At 44.8% G+C, this 17,584-nt stretch overlaps 1 protein-coding gene across 2 annotated transcripts in view; it reads left to right on the plus strand.

The window, feature by feature from the left end:
- The window catches only part of LOC138296871 (uncharacterized), a 246,381-nt gene that overhangs the window by 184,890 nt on the left and 43,907 nt on the right, over positions 1–17,584 (plus strand). For both annotated transcript variants that reach the window (XM_069236360.1, XM_069236361.1), the window contains 3 exons: positions 10,023–10,100; positions 11,523–11,609; positions 14,649–14,740. In XM_069236360.1, coding sequence (XP_069092461.1) covers positions 10,023–10,100; positions 11,523–11,609; positions 14,649–14,740 — 257 coding nt within the window. The remainder of the gene's footprint in view (positions 1–10,022; positions 10,101–11,522; positions 11,610–14,648; positions 14,741–17,584) is intronic.

The following is a 17,584-nucleotide window of genomic DNA, read 5'->3' on the forward strand; positions in this document are numbered from 1 at the left end:
GGTTTCTTTAGAAAATAGGGTGACATAAGGGATAATGAAATCACATGGCTCAACAGGTGAACAACTTGTTGCAGACACTTTCTCTGGGAAGATGGAACATTAAATTGTTGTTCTGCTGCATGTCCTGAAGTTCATAGATTCACATCCAAGTGGGCTTAACTCAGCCCTTCGTCTGCCCCAGGAGTAAGGATGAGTCTGAGGATCAATCGAATTGATGGCCATCTACACATCTGCCCTTTACTGTGTCCTTGCTTCTTGTGAATCGAGGTCCAGGCAGTGCACTACCACCTTTGCGTGGCTCTGAAGTACCGCTGTGGTGCCTTTTAAACCAGAACATTCCCCTGTCTATTCTGAGAACTTGCCTAGCAGGACTTAGAGGCTCAAAATATGCTTTCCACAGTCATTACAGCAGAATGCACTTAATTAGCATGCAATGTCAGGCAATTGTTGCCACAGTAAAAATATATAATCCACTCATTATCACAATCTGTCCAGTAGTGGTCATTTCAGTCTTCACTGATTTGCTGCCCGAGTTTTATGCACTAGCGGGCGTATTTATGAGCCCCTTGCACGATCGGAGCATCACTTTTTGTGACGCTCCTCGGTGCAGACTACAAATTCATATCTATGACTCCACGCAAAGGCACTTTGCGTGGCGTTGAACAGCCTCATAGATGTGGAGTAAGGCACAGCAGTGCAAATGGCTGCGTTTCCCTACTTCACGATCTGGAGGTGTTCCATGGGTTTTGCGGTGGGTGTTCCCACGAAACTTCAAAGATTTTGATGCTGCCCCAGATTTACCAAAACCACATAAACCTGGGGATGCGCCAAAACCTTGCGCCGCTGAGGTGAGGCGCAATGAGGCAAAATATCTTTATTCTCCTTGTTATTTCCTCTTTCCATGTGAGGAAGATGCCTCTCAGGATTGTTTTTGTGGTGGACGGTGTCCCTCGCAGCATAAAAACTATTCTGCCGACAACGTAGACATCCTTGCTCCATGATGCAAGGGTGCCCGTGTCGGCACTAGGATGCCAGAACGTGCCAACGCTGGAGAAAGAGAGTGGAATGCTCCGTATTGCATTAATACGACGCATTCCCGCCCTTTCAATTTGACGTAAAGGCGGCGCAGCAAGGTGACTTCCTGCGCCGCCGTATGGAAATCCCCGTAAGTGAGGGCCTAAGTCTTTTCTTGATGACTTGCGTAAACATATCATGTTTCTCTAGCTAGTGTTTGTGACAGGTCTCAATGGGTGATACTCAGTTTTCTTCTTCACTGTTACTTAATGATAATTTGCTTTTCCTTGCAGAGTGTGAGTACCTTGGTGTCTTGAATGTGTTAGTACAAGGAGCAGTATAAGAATCTCCTTCCCAGTCACACTGTTGTACAATGTATTTCTCTTTCAGTTTGTGGTTTGATTGTATCTGTGTGGTTCATTCTCTGTTTATAGTCTGTGGTCACTCAGTGATCTGTAACAAACTAGTTGGTTGTGTCACCCAGGTGTGGCTCCCAGTAATTCCTTTGGGTCTGCTCTCAGTCTGTGAGAAGTCCCTCCTCCTGCTGGTGGGCTCCTTTATAATGATGGTGGGAGGGCTTGAAGATATCAGGGACCCCATGTAGACACAGCCTCTCTGTGCACCTGATCCCAGGGGCAGTGACTTGTGCCCTTCTTTACAACATGTGTAATTCAGCCATTATTGGCCCAGTGTTTCTTACGAGCTCTTCCTTCAGGCCAACCTCACTAGCCTTGTAAAGCCTCTGATGCAATCTCTGCTTTGGTGGATGTCCCCTCTGGTCAGCAAGGGAGACCCCCTGACAGCACGGACGCTGGGGTGTACATTACCAGAGACGGTGAATGATCTTGCACAAATGCAGTGCACCCATAAAGAGGATGCAAGGTCTGCCGCAGTGTCCTTAAACCTGCATGGACTGTAAAAGAAGATGGGCAGAAGAGATGTGTATGGATGTACATGAAACATTGGACAGATGTGTAGGGAAAAATAAATACCCAGCAGTATAAATATACTAGAGCAATAAGCCATGATCCAGGTATCTAAACTCCTCTTTGCCTTGCATTACCCTTATGGGTCTGGAGTGAGTAAATCTAAAACTGTCACATGTCAGGTGTGAGTATCTCTTCCAGCCCAGAGGTCTCAGGTTGTCAGGTGTGAGTAGCCTCCTCGGTCCATAAACATGAGGTTAGTTCATGTCAAGTGTGAGTTGCGTCCTCGGTCCATAAACATCAGGCTAGTTCATGTCAGGTGTGAGTAGCGTCCTCGGTCCATAAACATCAGGTTAGTTCATGTCAGGTGTGAGTAGCGTCCTCGGTCCATAAACATCAGGTTAGTTCATGTCAGCTGTGAGTAGCATCCTCGGTCCATAAACATCAGGTTAGTTCATGTCAGGTGTGAGTAGCGTCCTCTGTCTATAAACAGGTTAGTTTCTGTCAGATTTGAGTAGCGTCCTCGGTCCATAAACATCAGGTTAGTTCATGTCAGGTGTGAGTAGCGTCCTCAGTCCATAAACATCTGGTTAGTTCATGTCAGGTGTGAGTAGCGTCCTTGGTCTATAAACATCTGGTTAGTTCATGTCAGGTGTGAGTAGCATCCTCAGTCCATAAACATCAGGTTAGTTCATGTCAGGTGTGAGTAGCATTCTCGGTCCATAAACATCAGATTAATTCATGTCATGTGTGAGTAGTGTCCTCGGTCCATAAACATCAGGTTAGTTCATGTCAGGTGTGAGTAGCGTCCTCGGTCCATAAACATCAGGTTAGTTCATGTCAGGTGTGAGTAGCGTCCTCGGTCCATAAACATCAGGTTAGTTCATGTCAGGTGTGAGTAGCATCCTCGTCCATAAATATCTGGTTAGTTCATGTCAGGTGTGAGTAGCGTCCTCTGTCCATAAACATCAGGTTAGTTCATGTCAAGTGTGAGTAGCGTCCTCGGTCCATAAACATCAGGTTAGTTCATGTCAGGTGTGAGTAGTGTCCTTGGTCCATAAACATCAGGTTAGTTCATGTCAGGTGTGAGTAGCGTCCTCCATCCATAAACATCAGGTTACTTCATGTCAGGTGTGAGTAGCATGCTCAGTCCATAAACATCAGGTTAGTTCATGTCAGGTGTGAGTAGCATCCTTGGTGCATAAACAGGTTAGTTCATGTCAGGTGTGAGTAGTATCCTTGGTCCATAAAAATCTGGTTAGTTCATGTCAGGAGTGAGTAGCATCCACGGTCCATAAACATCTGGTTAGTTCATGTCAGGTGTGAGTAGCGTCCTCGGTCCATAAATATCAGGGTGGTTCATGTCAGGTGTCAGTAGCGTCCTCGGTCCATAAACATCAGGTTAGTTCATGTCAGGTGTGAGTAGCGTCCTCGGTCCATAAACATCAGGTTAGTTCATGTCAGGTGTGAGTAGCATCCTCAGTCCATAAACATCAGGTTGGTTCACATCAGGTGTGAGTAGCATCCTCGGTCCATAAACATCAGGTTGGTTCATGTCAGGTGTGAGTAGCATCCTCTGTCCATAAACATCTGGCAAGTTCATGTCAGGTGTGAGTAGCATCCTCGGTCCATAAACATCAGGTTAGTTCATGTCAGGTGTGAGTAGCGTCCTCGGTCCATAAACATCAGGTTAGTTCATGTCAGGTGTGAGTAGCATCCTCAGTCCATGAACATGAGGTTAGTTCATTTCAGGTGGGAGTAGGGTCCTCGGTCCATACACATCAGGTTAGTTCATGTCAGGTGTGAGTAGCGTCCTTAGTCCATAAACATCAGGTTCGTTTCTGTCAGGTGTGAGTAGCATCCTCGGTCCATAAACATGAGGTTAGTTCATGTTAGGTTTGAGTAGCATCCTTGGTCCATAAACATGAGGTTAGTTCATGTCAGGTGTGAGTAGCATCCTCGGTCCGTAAACATCAGGTTAGTTTATGTCAGGTGTGAGTAGCATCCTCAGTCTACAAACATCTGGTTAGTCATGTCAGGTGTGAGTAGCATCTTCAGTCCATAAAGATTAAGTTAGTTCATGTCAGGTGTGAGTAGCGTCCTTTGTCCATAAACATCAGGTTAGTTCATGTCAGGTGTGAGTAGCATCCTCGGTACATAAACATCAGGTTAGGTCATGTCAGGTGTGAGTAGCATCTTCGGTCCATAAACAGGTTAATTCATGTCAGGTGTGAGAAGCGTCATCTGTCCATAAACATCAGGTTAGTTCATGTCAGTTCTGAATAGCATCCTCGGTCCATAAACATCAGGTTAGTTAATGTAAGGTGTGAGTAGTGTCCTCGGTCCGTAAACATCAGATTAGTTCATATCAGGTGTGAGTAGCGTCCTCGGTCCATGAACATCAGGTTAGTTCATGTCAGGTGTGATTAGCATCCTCGGTCCATGAACATCAGGTTAGTTCATGACAGGTGTGAGTAGCATCCTTGGTCCATAAAAAGGTTAGTTTATGTCAGGTTTGAGTAGCGTCCTCGGTCCATAAACATCAGATTAGTTCATGTCAGGTGTGATTAGCATCCTCGGTCCATAAGCATCAGGTAAGTTCATGTCCGGTGTCAGTAGCGTCCTTGGTCCATAAACATCAGGTTAGTTCATGTCAAGTGTGAGTAGCGCCCTCGGTCCATAAACATCAGGTTAGTTCATGTCAGGTGTGAGTAGCGTCCTCGGTCCATAAACATCAGGTTAGTTCATGTCAGGTGTGAGTAGCATCCTCTGTCCATAAACATCAGGTTAGTGCATGTCAGGTGTGAGTAGCATCCTCGGTCCATAAACATCAGGTTAGTTCATGTCAGGTGTGAGTAGCGTCCTCGGTCCATAGACATCAGGTTAGTTTATGTCAGGTGTGAGTAGCATCCTCAGTTGATAGACAGCAGGTTACTTCACGTCAGGTTTGAGTATCATCCTTGGTCCATAAACATCAGGTTAGTTCATGTCAGGTGTGAGTAGCGTCCTTTGTCCATAAACATCAGGTTAGTTCATGTCAGGTGTGAGTAGCGTACTTGGTCCATAAACATCAGGTTAGTTCATGTCAGGTGTGAGTAGCGTCCTCGGTCCATAAACATCAGGTTAGTTCATGTCAGGTGTGAGTAGCATCCTCTGTCCATAAACATCAGGTTAGTGCATGTCAGGTGTGAGTAGCATCCTCGGTCCATAAACATCAGGTTAGTTCATGTCAGGTGTGAGTAGCGTCCTCGGTCCATAAACATCAGGTTAGTTTATGTCAGGTGTGAGTAGCATCCTCAGTTGATAGACAGCAGGTTACTTCACGTCAGGTTTGAGTATCATCCTTGGTCCATAAACATCAGGTTAGTTCATGTCAGGTGTGAGTAGCGTCCTTGGTCCATAAACATCAGGTTAGTTTATGTCAGGTGTGAGTAGCATCCTCAGTTGATAGACAGCAGGTTACTTCACGTCAGGTTTGAGTATCATCCTTGGTCCATAAACATCAGGTTAGTTCATGTCAGGTGTGAGTAGCGTCCTTGGTCCATAAACATCAGGTTAGTTCATGTCAGGTGTGAGTAGCGTACTTGGTCCATAAACATCAGGTTAGTTTCTGTCAGGCTTGAGTAGCGTCCTTGGTCCATAAACATCAGGTTAGTTCATGTCAGGTGTGAGTAGCGTCCTCTGTCCATAAACATCAGGTTAGTTCATGTCAGGTGTGAGTAGCATCCTCGGTCCATACACATCAGGTTAGTTCATGTCAGGTGTGAGTAGCGTCCTCGGTCCATACACATCAGGTTAGTTCATGTCAGGTGTGAGTAGCGGCCTCGGTCCATAAACTTCAGGTTGGTTCATGTCAGGTGTGAGTAGCGTCCTCGGTCCATAAACATCAGGTTAGTTTCTGTCAGGTTTGAGTAGCGTTCTCGGTGCAAAAACAGGATAGTTTATGTCAGGTGGGAGTAGCATCCTTGGTCCATAAACATCAGGTTAGTTCATGTCAGGTGTGAGTAGCGTCCTTGGTCCATAAACATCAGGTTAGTTCATGTCAGGTGTGAGTAGCGTCCTTGGTCCATAAACATCAGGTTAGTTTCTGTCAGGTTTGAGTAGCGTCCTTGGTCCATAAACATCAGGTTAGTTCATGTCAGGTGTGAGTAGCGTCTTCGGTCCATAAACATCAGGTTAGTTCATGTCAGGTGTGAGTAGCGTCCTCCGTCCATAAACATCAGGTTAGTTCATGTCAGGTGTGAGTAGCGTCCTCGGTCCATACACATCAGGTTAGTTCATGTCAGGTGTGAGTAGTGTCCTCGGTCCATAAACTTCAGGTTGGTTCATGTCAGGTGTGAGTAGCGTCCTCGGTCCATAAACATCAGGTTAGTTTCTGTCAGGTTTGAGTAGCGTTCTCGGTGCATAAACAGGTTAGTTCATGTCAGGTGGGAGTAGCATCCTTGGTCCATAAACATCAGGTTAGTTCATGTCAGGTGTGAGTAGCGTCCTTGGTCCATAAACATCAGGTTAGTTCATGTCAGGTGTGATTAGCGTTCTCAGTCCATAAACATCAGGTTAGTTCATGTTAGGTGTGAGTAGCGTCCTCGGTGCATAAACATCAGGCTAGTTCATGTCAGGTGTGAGTAGCGTCCTTGGTCCATAAACATCAGGTTAGTTCATGTCAGGTGTGATTAGCTTCCTCGGTCCACGACCATCAGGTTAGGTCATGTCAGGTGTGAGTAGCATCCTCGGTCCATAAACATCAGGTTAGTTCATATCAGGTGGGAGTAGCATCCTTGGTCCATAAACATCAGGTTAGTTCATGTCAGGTGTGAGTAGCGTCCTTGGTCCATAAACATCAGGTTAGTTCATGTCAGGTGTGATTAGCGTTCTCAGTGCATAAACATCAGGTTAGTTCATGTTAGGTGTGAGTAGCGTCCTCGGTGCATAAACATCAGGCTAGTTCATGTCAGGTGTGAGTAGCGTCCTTGGTCCATAAACATCAGGTTAGTTCATGTCAGGTGTGATTAGCTTCCTCGGTCCACGACCATCAGGTTAGTTCATGTCAGGTGTGAGTAGCATCCTCGGTCCATAAACATCAGGCTACTTCATGTCAGGTGTGAGTAGCGTCCTTGGTCCATAAACATCAGGTTAGTTCATGTCAGGTATGAGTAGCGTCCTTGGTCCATAAACATCAGGTTAGTTCATGTCAGGTGTGATTAGCGTTCTCAGTCCATAAACATCAGGTTAGTTCATGTTAGGTGTGAGTAGCGTCCTCGGTGCATAAACATCAGGCTAGTTCATGTCAGGTGTGAGTAGCGTCCTTGGTCCATAAACATCAGGTTAGTTCATGTCAGGTGTGATTAGCTTCCTCGGTCCACGACCATCAGGTTAGTTCATGTCAGGTTTGAGTATCATCCTCGGTCCATAAACATCAGGTTAGTTCATGTCAGGTGTGAGTAGCATCCTCGGTCCATAAACATCAGGCTACTTCATGTCAGGTGTGAGTAGCGTCCTTGGTCCATAAACATCAGGTTAGTTCATGTCAGGTGTGAGTAGCATCCTTGGTCCATAAACAGCAGGTTAGTTCATGGCAGGTGTGAGTAGCTATTTAAGAAGGCAGGTTCCTCATGTGAAATGTGTGTAGATCATTCAGTCGAAAGAGATGTAACTCTTCCATATCAGGACTGAGTACCCTCACCCCTCCTATAGTACCCACATTTGAGGTTGTCCCATGCTTCAGTGAGTCACTCTCAGTCCATAAATATCACATTGCCAAAGAAAGGCTGTGTGTCCACATCCCTGTTTTTCACCGTAAAATGTGGTATTTATAGCCCTTCCTTTCCTTTTTGTAAAATCAAAACTATATACACTAGAATGCAAAGTAAAACCCAGGACTGGATTAACTATACATTTTAATATGGGCTTCATTAAAATGAAAAAGAAAACGTTCCTCGTGGACACCCGGGTCATACCCACCCCCCTCTACCCTCCTGGTCACCGTGTTCATATTTGAGAACTAGAACAAAAACCTTGATGGTTTTCAGTTTTCCATGAAAATCCATATCCTTTGATGTGACATATTAAGGAGACTTCACACACTCTGTGGACATGGCTCGTGTGTGCGTGGACCTCCAAAAGACACTTCCAGTTACCATTGACCAGGTCAGATGGATGCTGGAAACTTTCCACTTCTACTGGGAACCATGGATTAATCAGATCCACAGACAGTATTACAGCTGTCTCTACCTGCTGGTTTTAGAATAAGTGCACAGTTATTGATTGATATCATTTATTGAGATCACAAATGCCTGAAGGTGTCTTGACTCTGGTGTCTGTGTGATCAGAAGCAGCAGAAAATTAGTGGGAAAGTGGAAACAGCCAAGATTTAAGTTGCTTTCTGAAACTAGTCATACTCTGCTGATTTTTCAGATGTCCAGGAAGTGCGTTCCAAAGTTTGCAAGTGAGACCTCTTCCAACCAGCAGGTCCTCCATCTAAAAACCTGCATGTGTGAGAGACATTCCTGGAGCAGAAATCACTTCCTCTGGCTTAGAGGTGACTTATTTCCTTCATGATTGCTTCAGACCCCCACTATCATTACAAGCAAAGCCCCCGGGCACAGGACTCCCATCTAATCATTCAGCACACACCATGAAACAGACAGTTCCATTAGCAGCATTTTAAAGAAAATTAGATATCTCCTCCCATAAGGATACTTTCACACTGCTATTCAACCCAAATATTAAACCCCAGTCACCCACAGCACTAGTCATACCACAGTATGCTTCGGACCACCGTAGGTCATGGGATTCACTGCTGGCACAAGACATCTCGACCGCATGAGTCCAGTTCTTCAAGGCCTTCACTGTCTCCTGTAGAAGCCAAGATCACCTCCAAACCTGGCTGCCTTTTCTAGAAAGCTTTACATGTGAACAAACCCTCATGCTTGCCCATCACATGTGACATCCCTGGAAGGTAAATAGGTTTTAAGAAGCAGAACTTTTCTATAGTTAGAAACATGCAAACTCAGTACCAAACAGGCTGTTCTGGCCATGTCCTAACAACTCCCCTTTGCCTGAGTTGTAAAGTCACCCACCTCTACTATTGGACAGCAGTCAGTCATCTTACACAGCTCTCTGGAAGTTGCATCTGGCTGCCATCATCCACAAGGCATGCACCTATTGGTTTCCAGTCTCTTCCATATGCATTTATTTATGGTTTTGTATATCATGAACTAGACCTAGTAGGGTGGCAAATCGCTTTACATAGTAGAACTGGGTACAGCAGTATAAGCCAGAGGGAGACTATCCATGAAAACATAACCTAACAGGAAGCATAAGTGCTTCAGGATCGAGGAGTACATTAGGGAGGCGGGAAGAGAATTAAATTCATGCAACATTAGAGTGGGTTTGCAGAGAGGTGGAATCCGTACACAGCAAAAATGTACTCAGATAAGGGTACAATGAGGAACCAGTTTATTGCAGAAGTATTGTGTGAAGAGTAGCTTCATTACCTCACAGTAGAAGACTTTGTGTAAAGGATCCATTTTGATAGCAGGAGGGAATGAGTGCCATACTCTGGGTGCACACCCTGATAAGTAATGCAAAATTGCATGTTTAGTTTCTACCCCATTCTTACCTTCTGGTTACCATCTCACACCTTCATCTCTCCTATGCAGCTAAGTTCTCTGGCCCCAAAATATAAAAAAATAGAAAATTATTAGATTTCATCAAATGTGTAGTATTAGCTGAAATAAGAGGCAACCAAATCTGTTATGTTCAGCAGACGTTTAAAAGCATGCTTACATCGGACAGGTGGCAAGCTCAAGACTGGGGGAGCTGCTCTACCCTGACAGGCTTGAGATCTTTTGAGAAGCTTCTCACACCTGATATTGAAAGATTGCAATCGCAGCCAGCTTGCACATAAATGTCACCCTTTGCACATTTAACTGGGGCAGAAATCTCCCACACAGATTCTGTCCGGTGCCCATGGTAGGGAGTGGGACTGGGAGACCGGAGAAGGAGAGGTCTGGAATAAGCTCAAAGGCTGAAGCTGGGGTGTGCTAGAAAAGTTTCTTAGGACTGACTCATGTCTTCCAGAGCCCAGCCAGGAAGGACTTCCAGCTGATGGAGGGAACACTGGAGAAGAAGCACGTGTTGCAACCTGGTGGGAGGAAGGTAAGTGCTCTACGTATGACTGGCACTAAGAAGTGCGTTGTAGCCAATGTTTGTGATGCACAAGCGGGATCTGTTTTACAAGTTGACTACGTGACCAGGAATGAAGCATGGATTCCTCAAAGATGGAGGATCTATATCTACACTGACACTGGGGGTTCACATTTAACTGGGTTATTACTGTGGCTGTAGATGCAGTAAAATAACATTCCACACAGAGAACAGGCAAGAGGACCGCTGCCTGCTCAACCTGTAAAGTGACCCTACTGAATGGTCCCCAGGGATCATAAGTTTGAAATCCTCTGATCATATCCAGAAGATCCTCCCTCTTGCATCCTTTGATTTCGTATTGGATGCAATCATCAATATTCATACTAGTTTTGATGAGAGAACACCTATGCAATGCATTCCTGTGCTGATGACTACGCATGTAGTGCCTCGAGGGACTGACACGTCAGTGTTACTGTGCTGATCCAGCGCAAATAGACTTTTAAATCTCTGCGTTGCAAGCTGACTGGTTTCTGTTCTGTGCTAAGCGATGAGTTATGTACCAAATTAACAACGTTTTATTCATGTTCTTTGCTAGAAATAAGGTGTCTTCTATCTCTTCCTATCATGATTGCAAAATATTAATTTTGGCATTTATAAATATTCATATGATTGCAAAACCTATCTCCAAGCTTTACCATTAAACATATATTTTCAAACAATGTTTGATCAATAGAGCAAACTAGATACTAATAAGTAACACAAAATTTGGCAATTTCTCAAATTTCAACAGAGTAATTTAAATTTTGCCCATGCCTAATTGTGAGGGGACAGAATGGGCTGCCGTAACGAGATGCTGAGTTGGAGAAAGGTTTGGCCAGTAAGGTTCTGAAGAAAATATTATTTTCTTGATAAAGTGGGAAATTTTACCAGTGGCAATGCTGTTTGGGGACTTAACATGGAGAGACTGGCAGACCTGCCCCTTGCCTTACCAGCTATTTCTCTGGTACAATTAAGTTAATGTCCTACATGGCCCGGGGCCTCGACTTAGAGGTCTCTTATTCTGCCGCATCGCAGCCAAGAGGCAAGGAAATTATAACTCTCACACGCAGGGTGAAGGCTAACACAGTTAAAATTTTATCTGGGTTGGAACTATCCTCTCCTCTAAGGCACAAATCGACTCTTATTCAGAACCACTATGTAAATATTGTTATACATATAGTATAAACTTTTGTTTATCAGAACATCTCAGAAATGCTGACCGGTGAAACTCACAAATAGACTCATGGTGTGTGACATGGGGTTTCTCCTAAATGCTCTTCTCTGGCCGTGGTGTCATCTTATCCTTTTTTTAATAAAAGATACTCAGAACTAAAAGAAGCAAAGTGCACCTAAACAAATTCTAACTTTAGTGCTCTTTTTCTTTTTGATTGGTAGGCAACATGTCGCACATGGATGAAGTGCCACGCTGTGCTAGTGAGACAAACCCTATGCTTCTACCAGGACCGCAAAGATCCACTTAAGGTAACAGTTGGTGGCTACTAGAATATATCATAAGCTGTAGAAATTATTCACTGCGTTCTACAACATGGCAACTCAATTAATATGGTCAAATGGTTTATATATCTCTGCAGAAATGATGTGAGATATAATTCTAATACAAAACTGATCTAATGGAAGATGTTACCTTGTGGAGATATGGCGTAGTAGAGATATTAGTCTCCTGGAGGTGGGGTTTCGAGTAGAGGTGGTCTGTAGTTGAGTTGGGATTTATTGCAGATGGAGTATAGAATGGATGGACTCTTGTTGAGATGGGCTTTAGAACAAATGCAATCTATAGGAGAAGGAGGCTGGTACAGATGGGTTGATTCAAAGATAGGGTCTAGAAAAGATGGAGTCTAATACAGACAAACCCTTGTAGAGATAGAGTGGAAATCTGCTCTAGCAGAGAATGAGTCTAATAGAGGTAGAGTCTAATAGAGATGAGCCTTTGTAGAGATGGAGTAGAGATCAACTCTAGCACCAAGGAACTCTAGTAGATATGGAGATTAGTAGAGATTAGCCCTTGTTGAAATTGAGTCTATTCAAAATCAACTTTAGTAAAGTTGAGTCGAGGTGACATCTAGTAGAAATGACCCTTGCTGAGATAGAGTCTAGAAGAGATGAGGTCTTCAAAAGATTAAATGCATCAGAAATGGAGTCTAGAAAAGTTAGAGGTCTCGTAGATGTGAGTTCTATTAGAGATGAAGTCTAGAAGAGATGGGGTCTTGTAAATGTGAGTTCTATCAGCGATAGAGTCTAGAAGAGATGCAGGTCTTGTAGGCATGAGTTCTATTAGAGATGGTGTTTAGAAAAGATGGAGGTCTCATAGATGTGAGTTGTATCAGAGATGGAGTCTTGAAGAGATGGAGGTCTCATAGATGTGAGTTCTATCAGAGATGGAGTCTAGAAGAGATGGTGTCTAGTACATGTGAGTTGTATTATAGATGGAGTCTAGCAGAGATCGAGTTTTGTAGATATGAGTTCTATTAGAGATGAGGTTAAGCAGAGATGGTGTCTCTTGTGAGTTCTATTAGAGATGGAGTCTAGCAGAGATTTACCAGATGGTGTCTGAAAGAGTTAGAGTCCAGTAGGCATTGGAGTTTACTAGACAATATCTCTAGTAGAGACGAAGTGTAAACATTATAAAGTCTACTAGATATGAGGTTTAGTAGAGACGACACATACAAGAGATGGAAACTAGCATAGATCAGCAGTTGTAGCAATGGGAGACTAGAAGAGATAGAATTTTTAAGAGATGATCTCCCGTACAGATGGAGTGTAGTTTAAATGAGCCGTAGTATTGGTGGTGTCTATTGGAAATGTGTTCTACGTATGCAGTTGAGGGAAGATAAGCGTCCAGTAGAGATAAGAGTGCGCTTGCAAAATTGGTGTTTTGAGGAGAATGAGTCTCAGTGAATTATCATTGAGGTGAGATAAGGTTCTAGTGAAGATGTAGCCTTGTGAAGGACTACTGGAAGTGGGGACCTTGCGTAAATGTTGCTTAGGTGAGATGGGGTGTAATACAGAAGTGATCTAATGGAGTTTGAATCTGGTGAAGATAGTGTTAAGGGAAGATGCAATCATAGGGCAGTGGGTCATCTTAGACATGCAGTTTTGAAGCAATAGGGTCCATTCGACTTTGGGTCTAGTTGAGATGGGGCCTAATTTAGATGGCTGTCTACTGCAAGATGAAATGGAGTATGGTCCAGAATTCCACAGAGTTACATAAAACACTCCACAAGATTCCACCGAGTTCTTCCCACCCCTAGCTGTTGGCCTTGTCCACTCTAGTTATGCCTTAGTGCAATTAACAGCTCTCAGTCACCTATGCCTAGACCAGACGCATTACAGGGCACATCACACAGCGCAAACGGGAATGACTTTGGAAACTCATTGCATCGACAACAGAATAATAAAGGGCCAAGTGGACCCTGCCATGACAATGCAAACCTATGTATGACCTGTAGGCTATGTGTGCGCAACAGTAGTTAAAGTATGTTGCCTACAGTGTTCCTACTGTTTCTAAGTGCTAGAAATGTTATGTTACTATACCTCCAGGAGGATGTAAGGCTGAGGTAGCCTTGCTAGGATTCAAACTTGTGAACTTCTGACCAATGTTGTTCTCCTGCAGTGAGGGCACTAGTGGTCTGAAGGCAGATGGTTTGTGCAGGTCTGCCGCCTTCCATCATCTCCGGTTGAGTTATCAAAGTATCCCTCCCGTCCTCCTACACTCTGGGGACCATGGGCCTAAAGGACCCACCAATCCACAGGGCAGAAGTTTGGTGCAGGTGTGCCAGGGTCCACCATCGCAGGAAGACAAGGACATGTGCTGCCCATTGCAGTCAGTGAGGGGACCTTGGGCCTAAAGGACCCACCAATCCACAGGGCAGAAGCTTGGTGCAGGTGTGCCAGGGTCCATCATCGCAGAAAGACAAGGACATGCGCGGCCCCTTGCAGTCAGTGTGCAAGAGTTGGGTCTGAGAGAGCGGAAGTGCATGCATAGCCACGCCCCTCCTTTATGAGTGCACCTGTAGCCACGCCCCTCACTCAGGAATGGATCTGCAGCTCTGCCTCTCTTTTAAGAATGCACATGTGAAGGCAGATCTCTACTTTATGGATGAGGCTCTCTAGAAATGCACAGGTATCCACACCTCTCCCTTAGGAGTGCACATGTATCCTCCCCTCTCCCTTAGGAGTGCACATGTATCCTCCCCCTCCCTTAGGAATGCACAGGTATCCACCCCTCTCCCTTAGGAATGCACATATATCCACCCCTCTTCCTTAGTAATGCACGTGTATCCTCCCCTTTCCTTTTGAAATGCATATGTGTACCCATGCCTGATCTTTATTAAAGTACATGTATCCGCCCCTCTCCCTTAGGAGTGCACATGTATCCGCCCCTCTCCCTTAGGAATGCACAAGTGCAGACATGACTCTCTTTCAACAGAGGACAGTCATTGCAGAGATTGCCCCTCAGGCCCCTGGCAATGGTTTAACCCTCTCTTTCCTTCTCCCCCACAGAGCTCCACCGGGGCTGTACCACTGAAGTTGGCGGGGGCACTCTGCTCCCTGGACACAGAGTATACCAAAAGGAGCAACTGCTTCCGGCTACAGTGAGTTATCTTCTTACCTCTCAGGGTGAGGGTGCATGCTGGTGGAGGGGGCACTATTGGAGAAGAATGCAGGCCGTGGTGAGGGAATGCTCCAGGATTATACGGAGGGGTCCAGGCAGGAGCAGGTGAGGGGCCCTGAATTTGTCAGAGGGGTTCATGCAACGCCCTATGCGAGGCCAAGAGTACTGAGCAGGAGGGCAGGGGTGCACGGAACAAAAAGAGGTGCACATATACTGGAGAAGAAGGGGGTCGGTGTGCAGAGATAGATTGTAAAATATTGGATTGTTAGTAGTTGGCGTGGATGACTACCCACCTCAAGGAGTTTTCAACAAGTTTAACCTTTGTCGGGGGAAAACCCTCAAAGTCACTAAATTAACCTGAACTCAACCCCCAGATACTATGGCACAGGGCAGACACTTAACTTAGAGCAGAGTGCAAAGTATTTATGCAGTACCAAAACAGTAATAAAGTCATAATTCAAGACAATAAAAATCCCAAACTGATTTAGAGAAATAGAGTAACATGTAATAAAATGACAACAAAATGAAAAAAAAATCAATAAGGAAAACTGGAGATATGAATTTTTAAAGTTGTAAAGGGAAATAGTGCCAAAAAGCCCAAAGCACTAATAATAGTCAGTGATCACCATACACTGTAACATAGGCACAATTTGAGGCAGACTGCGATGGACGGTGGGTCGGATACACCAGCCAGGTTTGTCCCAGTCAAAGATTTGTCCTTCTGATTTTAGTCCTTTAAGTGATGGATCACGGCCCCTTGTTAACCAATTGGGTAAAAGTTACCAGAGCCAACCCTAACACAGTTTTCCGTAGTTCCTGTTTGTCTGTTTCGGCTTACTGCAAGCATGCGTAAAATGCAATGTATCAGAGCATTTTCAAGATGGTGTAAGTCTGCAGCCACCCTAAACTTGTGCTATGATGGCTGGGGTGTCTATGAGGAGTAATCCTGTTGTAAAGACCACATCTAACAATAAAATACAGTTTAGAACAGGTACCGTACCCACAACAAACCCAGAGACAGATTTCTGGTAGAATGAAAACAGAGCACTTCAGCAACCAGACAGTGGATCCACAGGAATTGTCTTGGTATTCTGTTCTCTCCCCTTTCAGTTGTGCCCAAGAGGTATATGTAAACCATGCAGGCCTGTCAAGCAGGATTTGACAATCAGACAGGGATTTGACACTGCAGTGTTAAAAAGGAGGCCCACAGCTCCTGCCCTACATACTCGGTGCAGGTCAGGGGAGTCATCTGGCGATTCAGGTCAGCCTATTGTTTGTTTCCTAGAAGACATTTCATACCTATTTACTCCTATTCAAGTCTAATTAATGTCTGGGAAAAGTTTGACAGCCAATCCAAATTAGCTTCCAGGAACTTCAGGCAGGGAAAAGATACATTTCCAAAGTTACTTTTACTTAATATTTATTAAAAATCTGATGTCACCATTGAATTTGTTCCCATTCCCAGGATACAGTATTAGGATTTTAATCTGTGCTCGGGTTTCATCCACAGGACAGCCAGACCTGCCACACTCAAAATAGCTTTTGGGTGCTAGTCACTGGAAGGACATAGCAACATTACATTTCTACATTGCTTTTAAATACCTTGTACCCTGTCTAGATGGCTACAAGGCCTACATAGGGGTGACCTATTAATATTTGAAAGTTAGGTTTTTACTTGTCAAAATGGTTTATTTTGACAGGTCAAATGACAGTTTTTATTCTGCTACATTCAGGCTACACTAGTATGCCTGAATCTATGTTTGCACTGACACAACAGGTGTGCAGTCTACTAGTGCAATTTAACTTACAGTCCCTGGGTACATTTTGGACCGTATACCAGGGTTTATAGGAAAGTTAAATGTACCGATTAGGAATATGCCAATTTGACCATGTTTAAAGGGGAGCACAGGCACTTTCCTACGGGTTAGCAGGAGTAAAGTACAGAGTTCAATGCCAGCAGGCATATAGGATACAGTAAAAGATGAAAAATGTAGGGTAAATGCAGAGAAAAGGTGGTTTTCCTACATATATGGTCAAAGATAGGACCCAGAGAGCCCCAGTTTACGGAGTAGTACAGGTTGAAAGTAACAGAGTGGGAGGGTTTCATGCAGTGGCGAGAGGGTGATCAAGGGAGGAGACAGGAAGCGGTGCAATGGAGAGAGAGTGGTTCTTGGAGGAGATGGGAAGAGGTTCAGTGGAAAGATGGTGGTCCATGGAGGAGACAGGAAGAGGTACAGTGGAGAGAGGGTGGTCCATGGAGGAGACAGGAGGAGGTGGTGCAGTGGGCAGAAGGTAGTCCTTGGAGGAGACTGAAAGAGGTGTACTGAAGAGAAGGTGGTCCATGGAGGAGACAGGAAGAGGTGCAGTGGAGAGAGGGTGGTCTGTGTATGAGACATGAAGAGGTGCAGTGGAGAGAAGGTTGTCCTTGGAGGAGCTGGGAAGAGGTGAAGTGGAGAGAGGGTGGTCCTTGGAGGAGCTGGGAAGAGGTGAAGTGGACAGAGGGTGGTCTGTGTAGGAGACATGAAGAGGTGCAGTGAAGAGAGTGTGGTCCATGGAGGAGACGAGAAGTCGTGAGGCGGAGAGAGGGTGTGTAGGAAAGTACCATCTTGCCTGGCATGTTACCCCCATTTTTCACTGTATATATGTTGTTTTAGTTGTATGTGTCACTGGGACCCTGGTAACCCAGGGCCCCAGTGCTCATAAGTGTGCCTGAATGTGTTACCTGTGTAGTGACTAACTGTCTCACTGAAGCTCTGCTAATCAGAACCTCAGTGGTTATGCTCTCTCATTTCTTTCCAAATTGTCACTGACAGGCTAGTGACCA

Source organism: Pleurodeles waltl, chromosome 5 (assembly GCF_031143425.1).
Source record: "Pleurodeles waltl isolate 20211129_DDA chromosome 5, aPleWal1.hap1.20221129, whole genome shotgun sequence".
Classification (NCBI taxonomy): Eukaryota; Metazoa; Chordata; class Amphibia; order Caudata; family Salamandridae; genus Pleurodeles; species Pleurodeles waltl.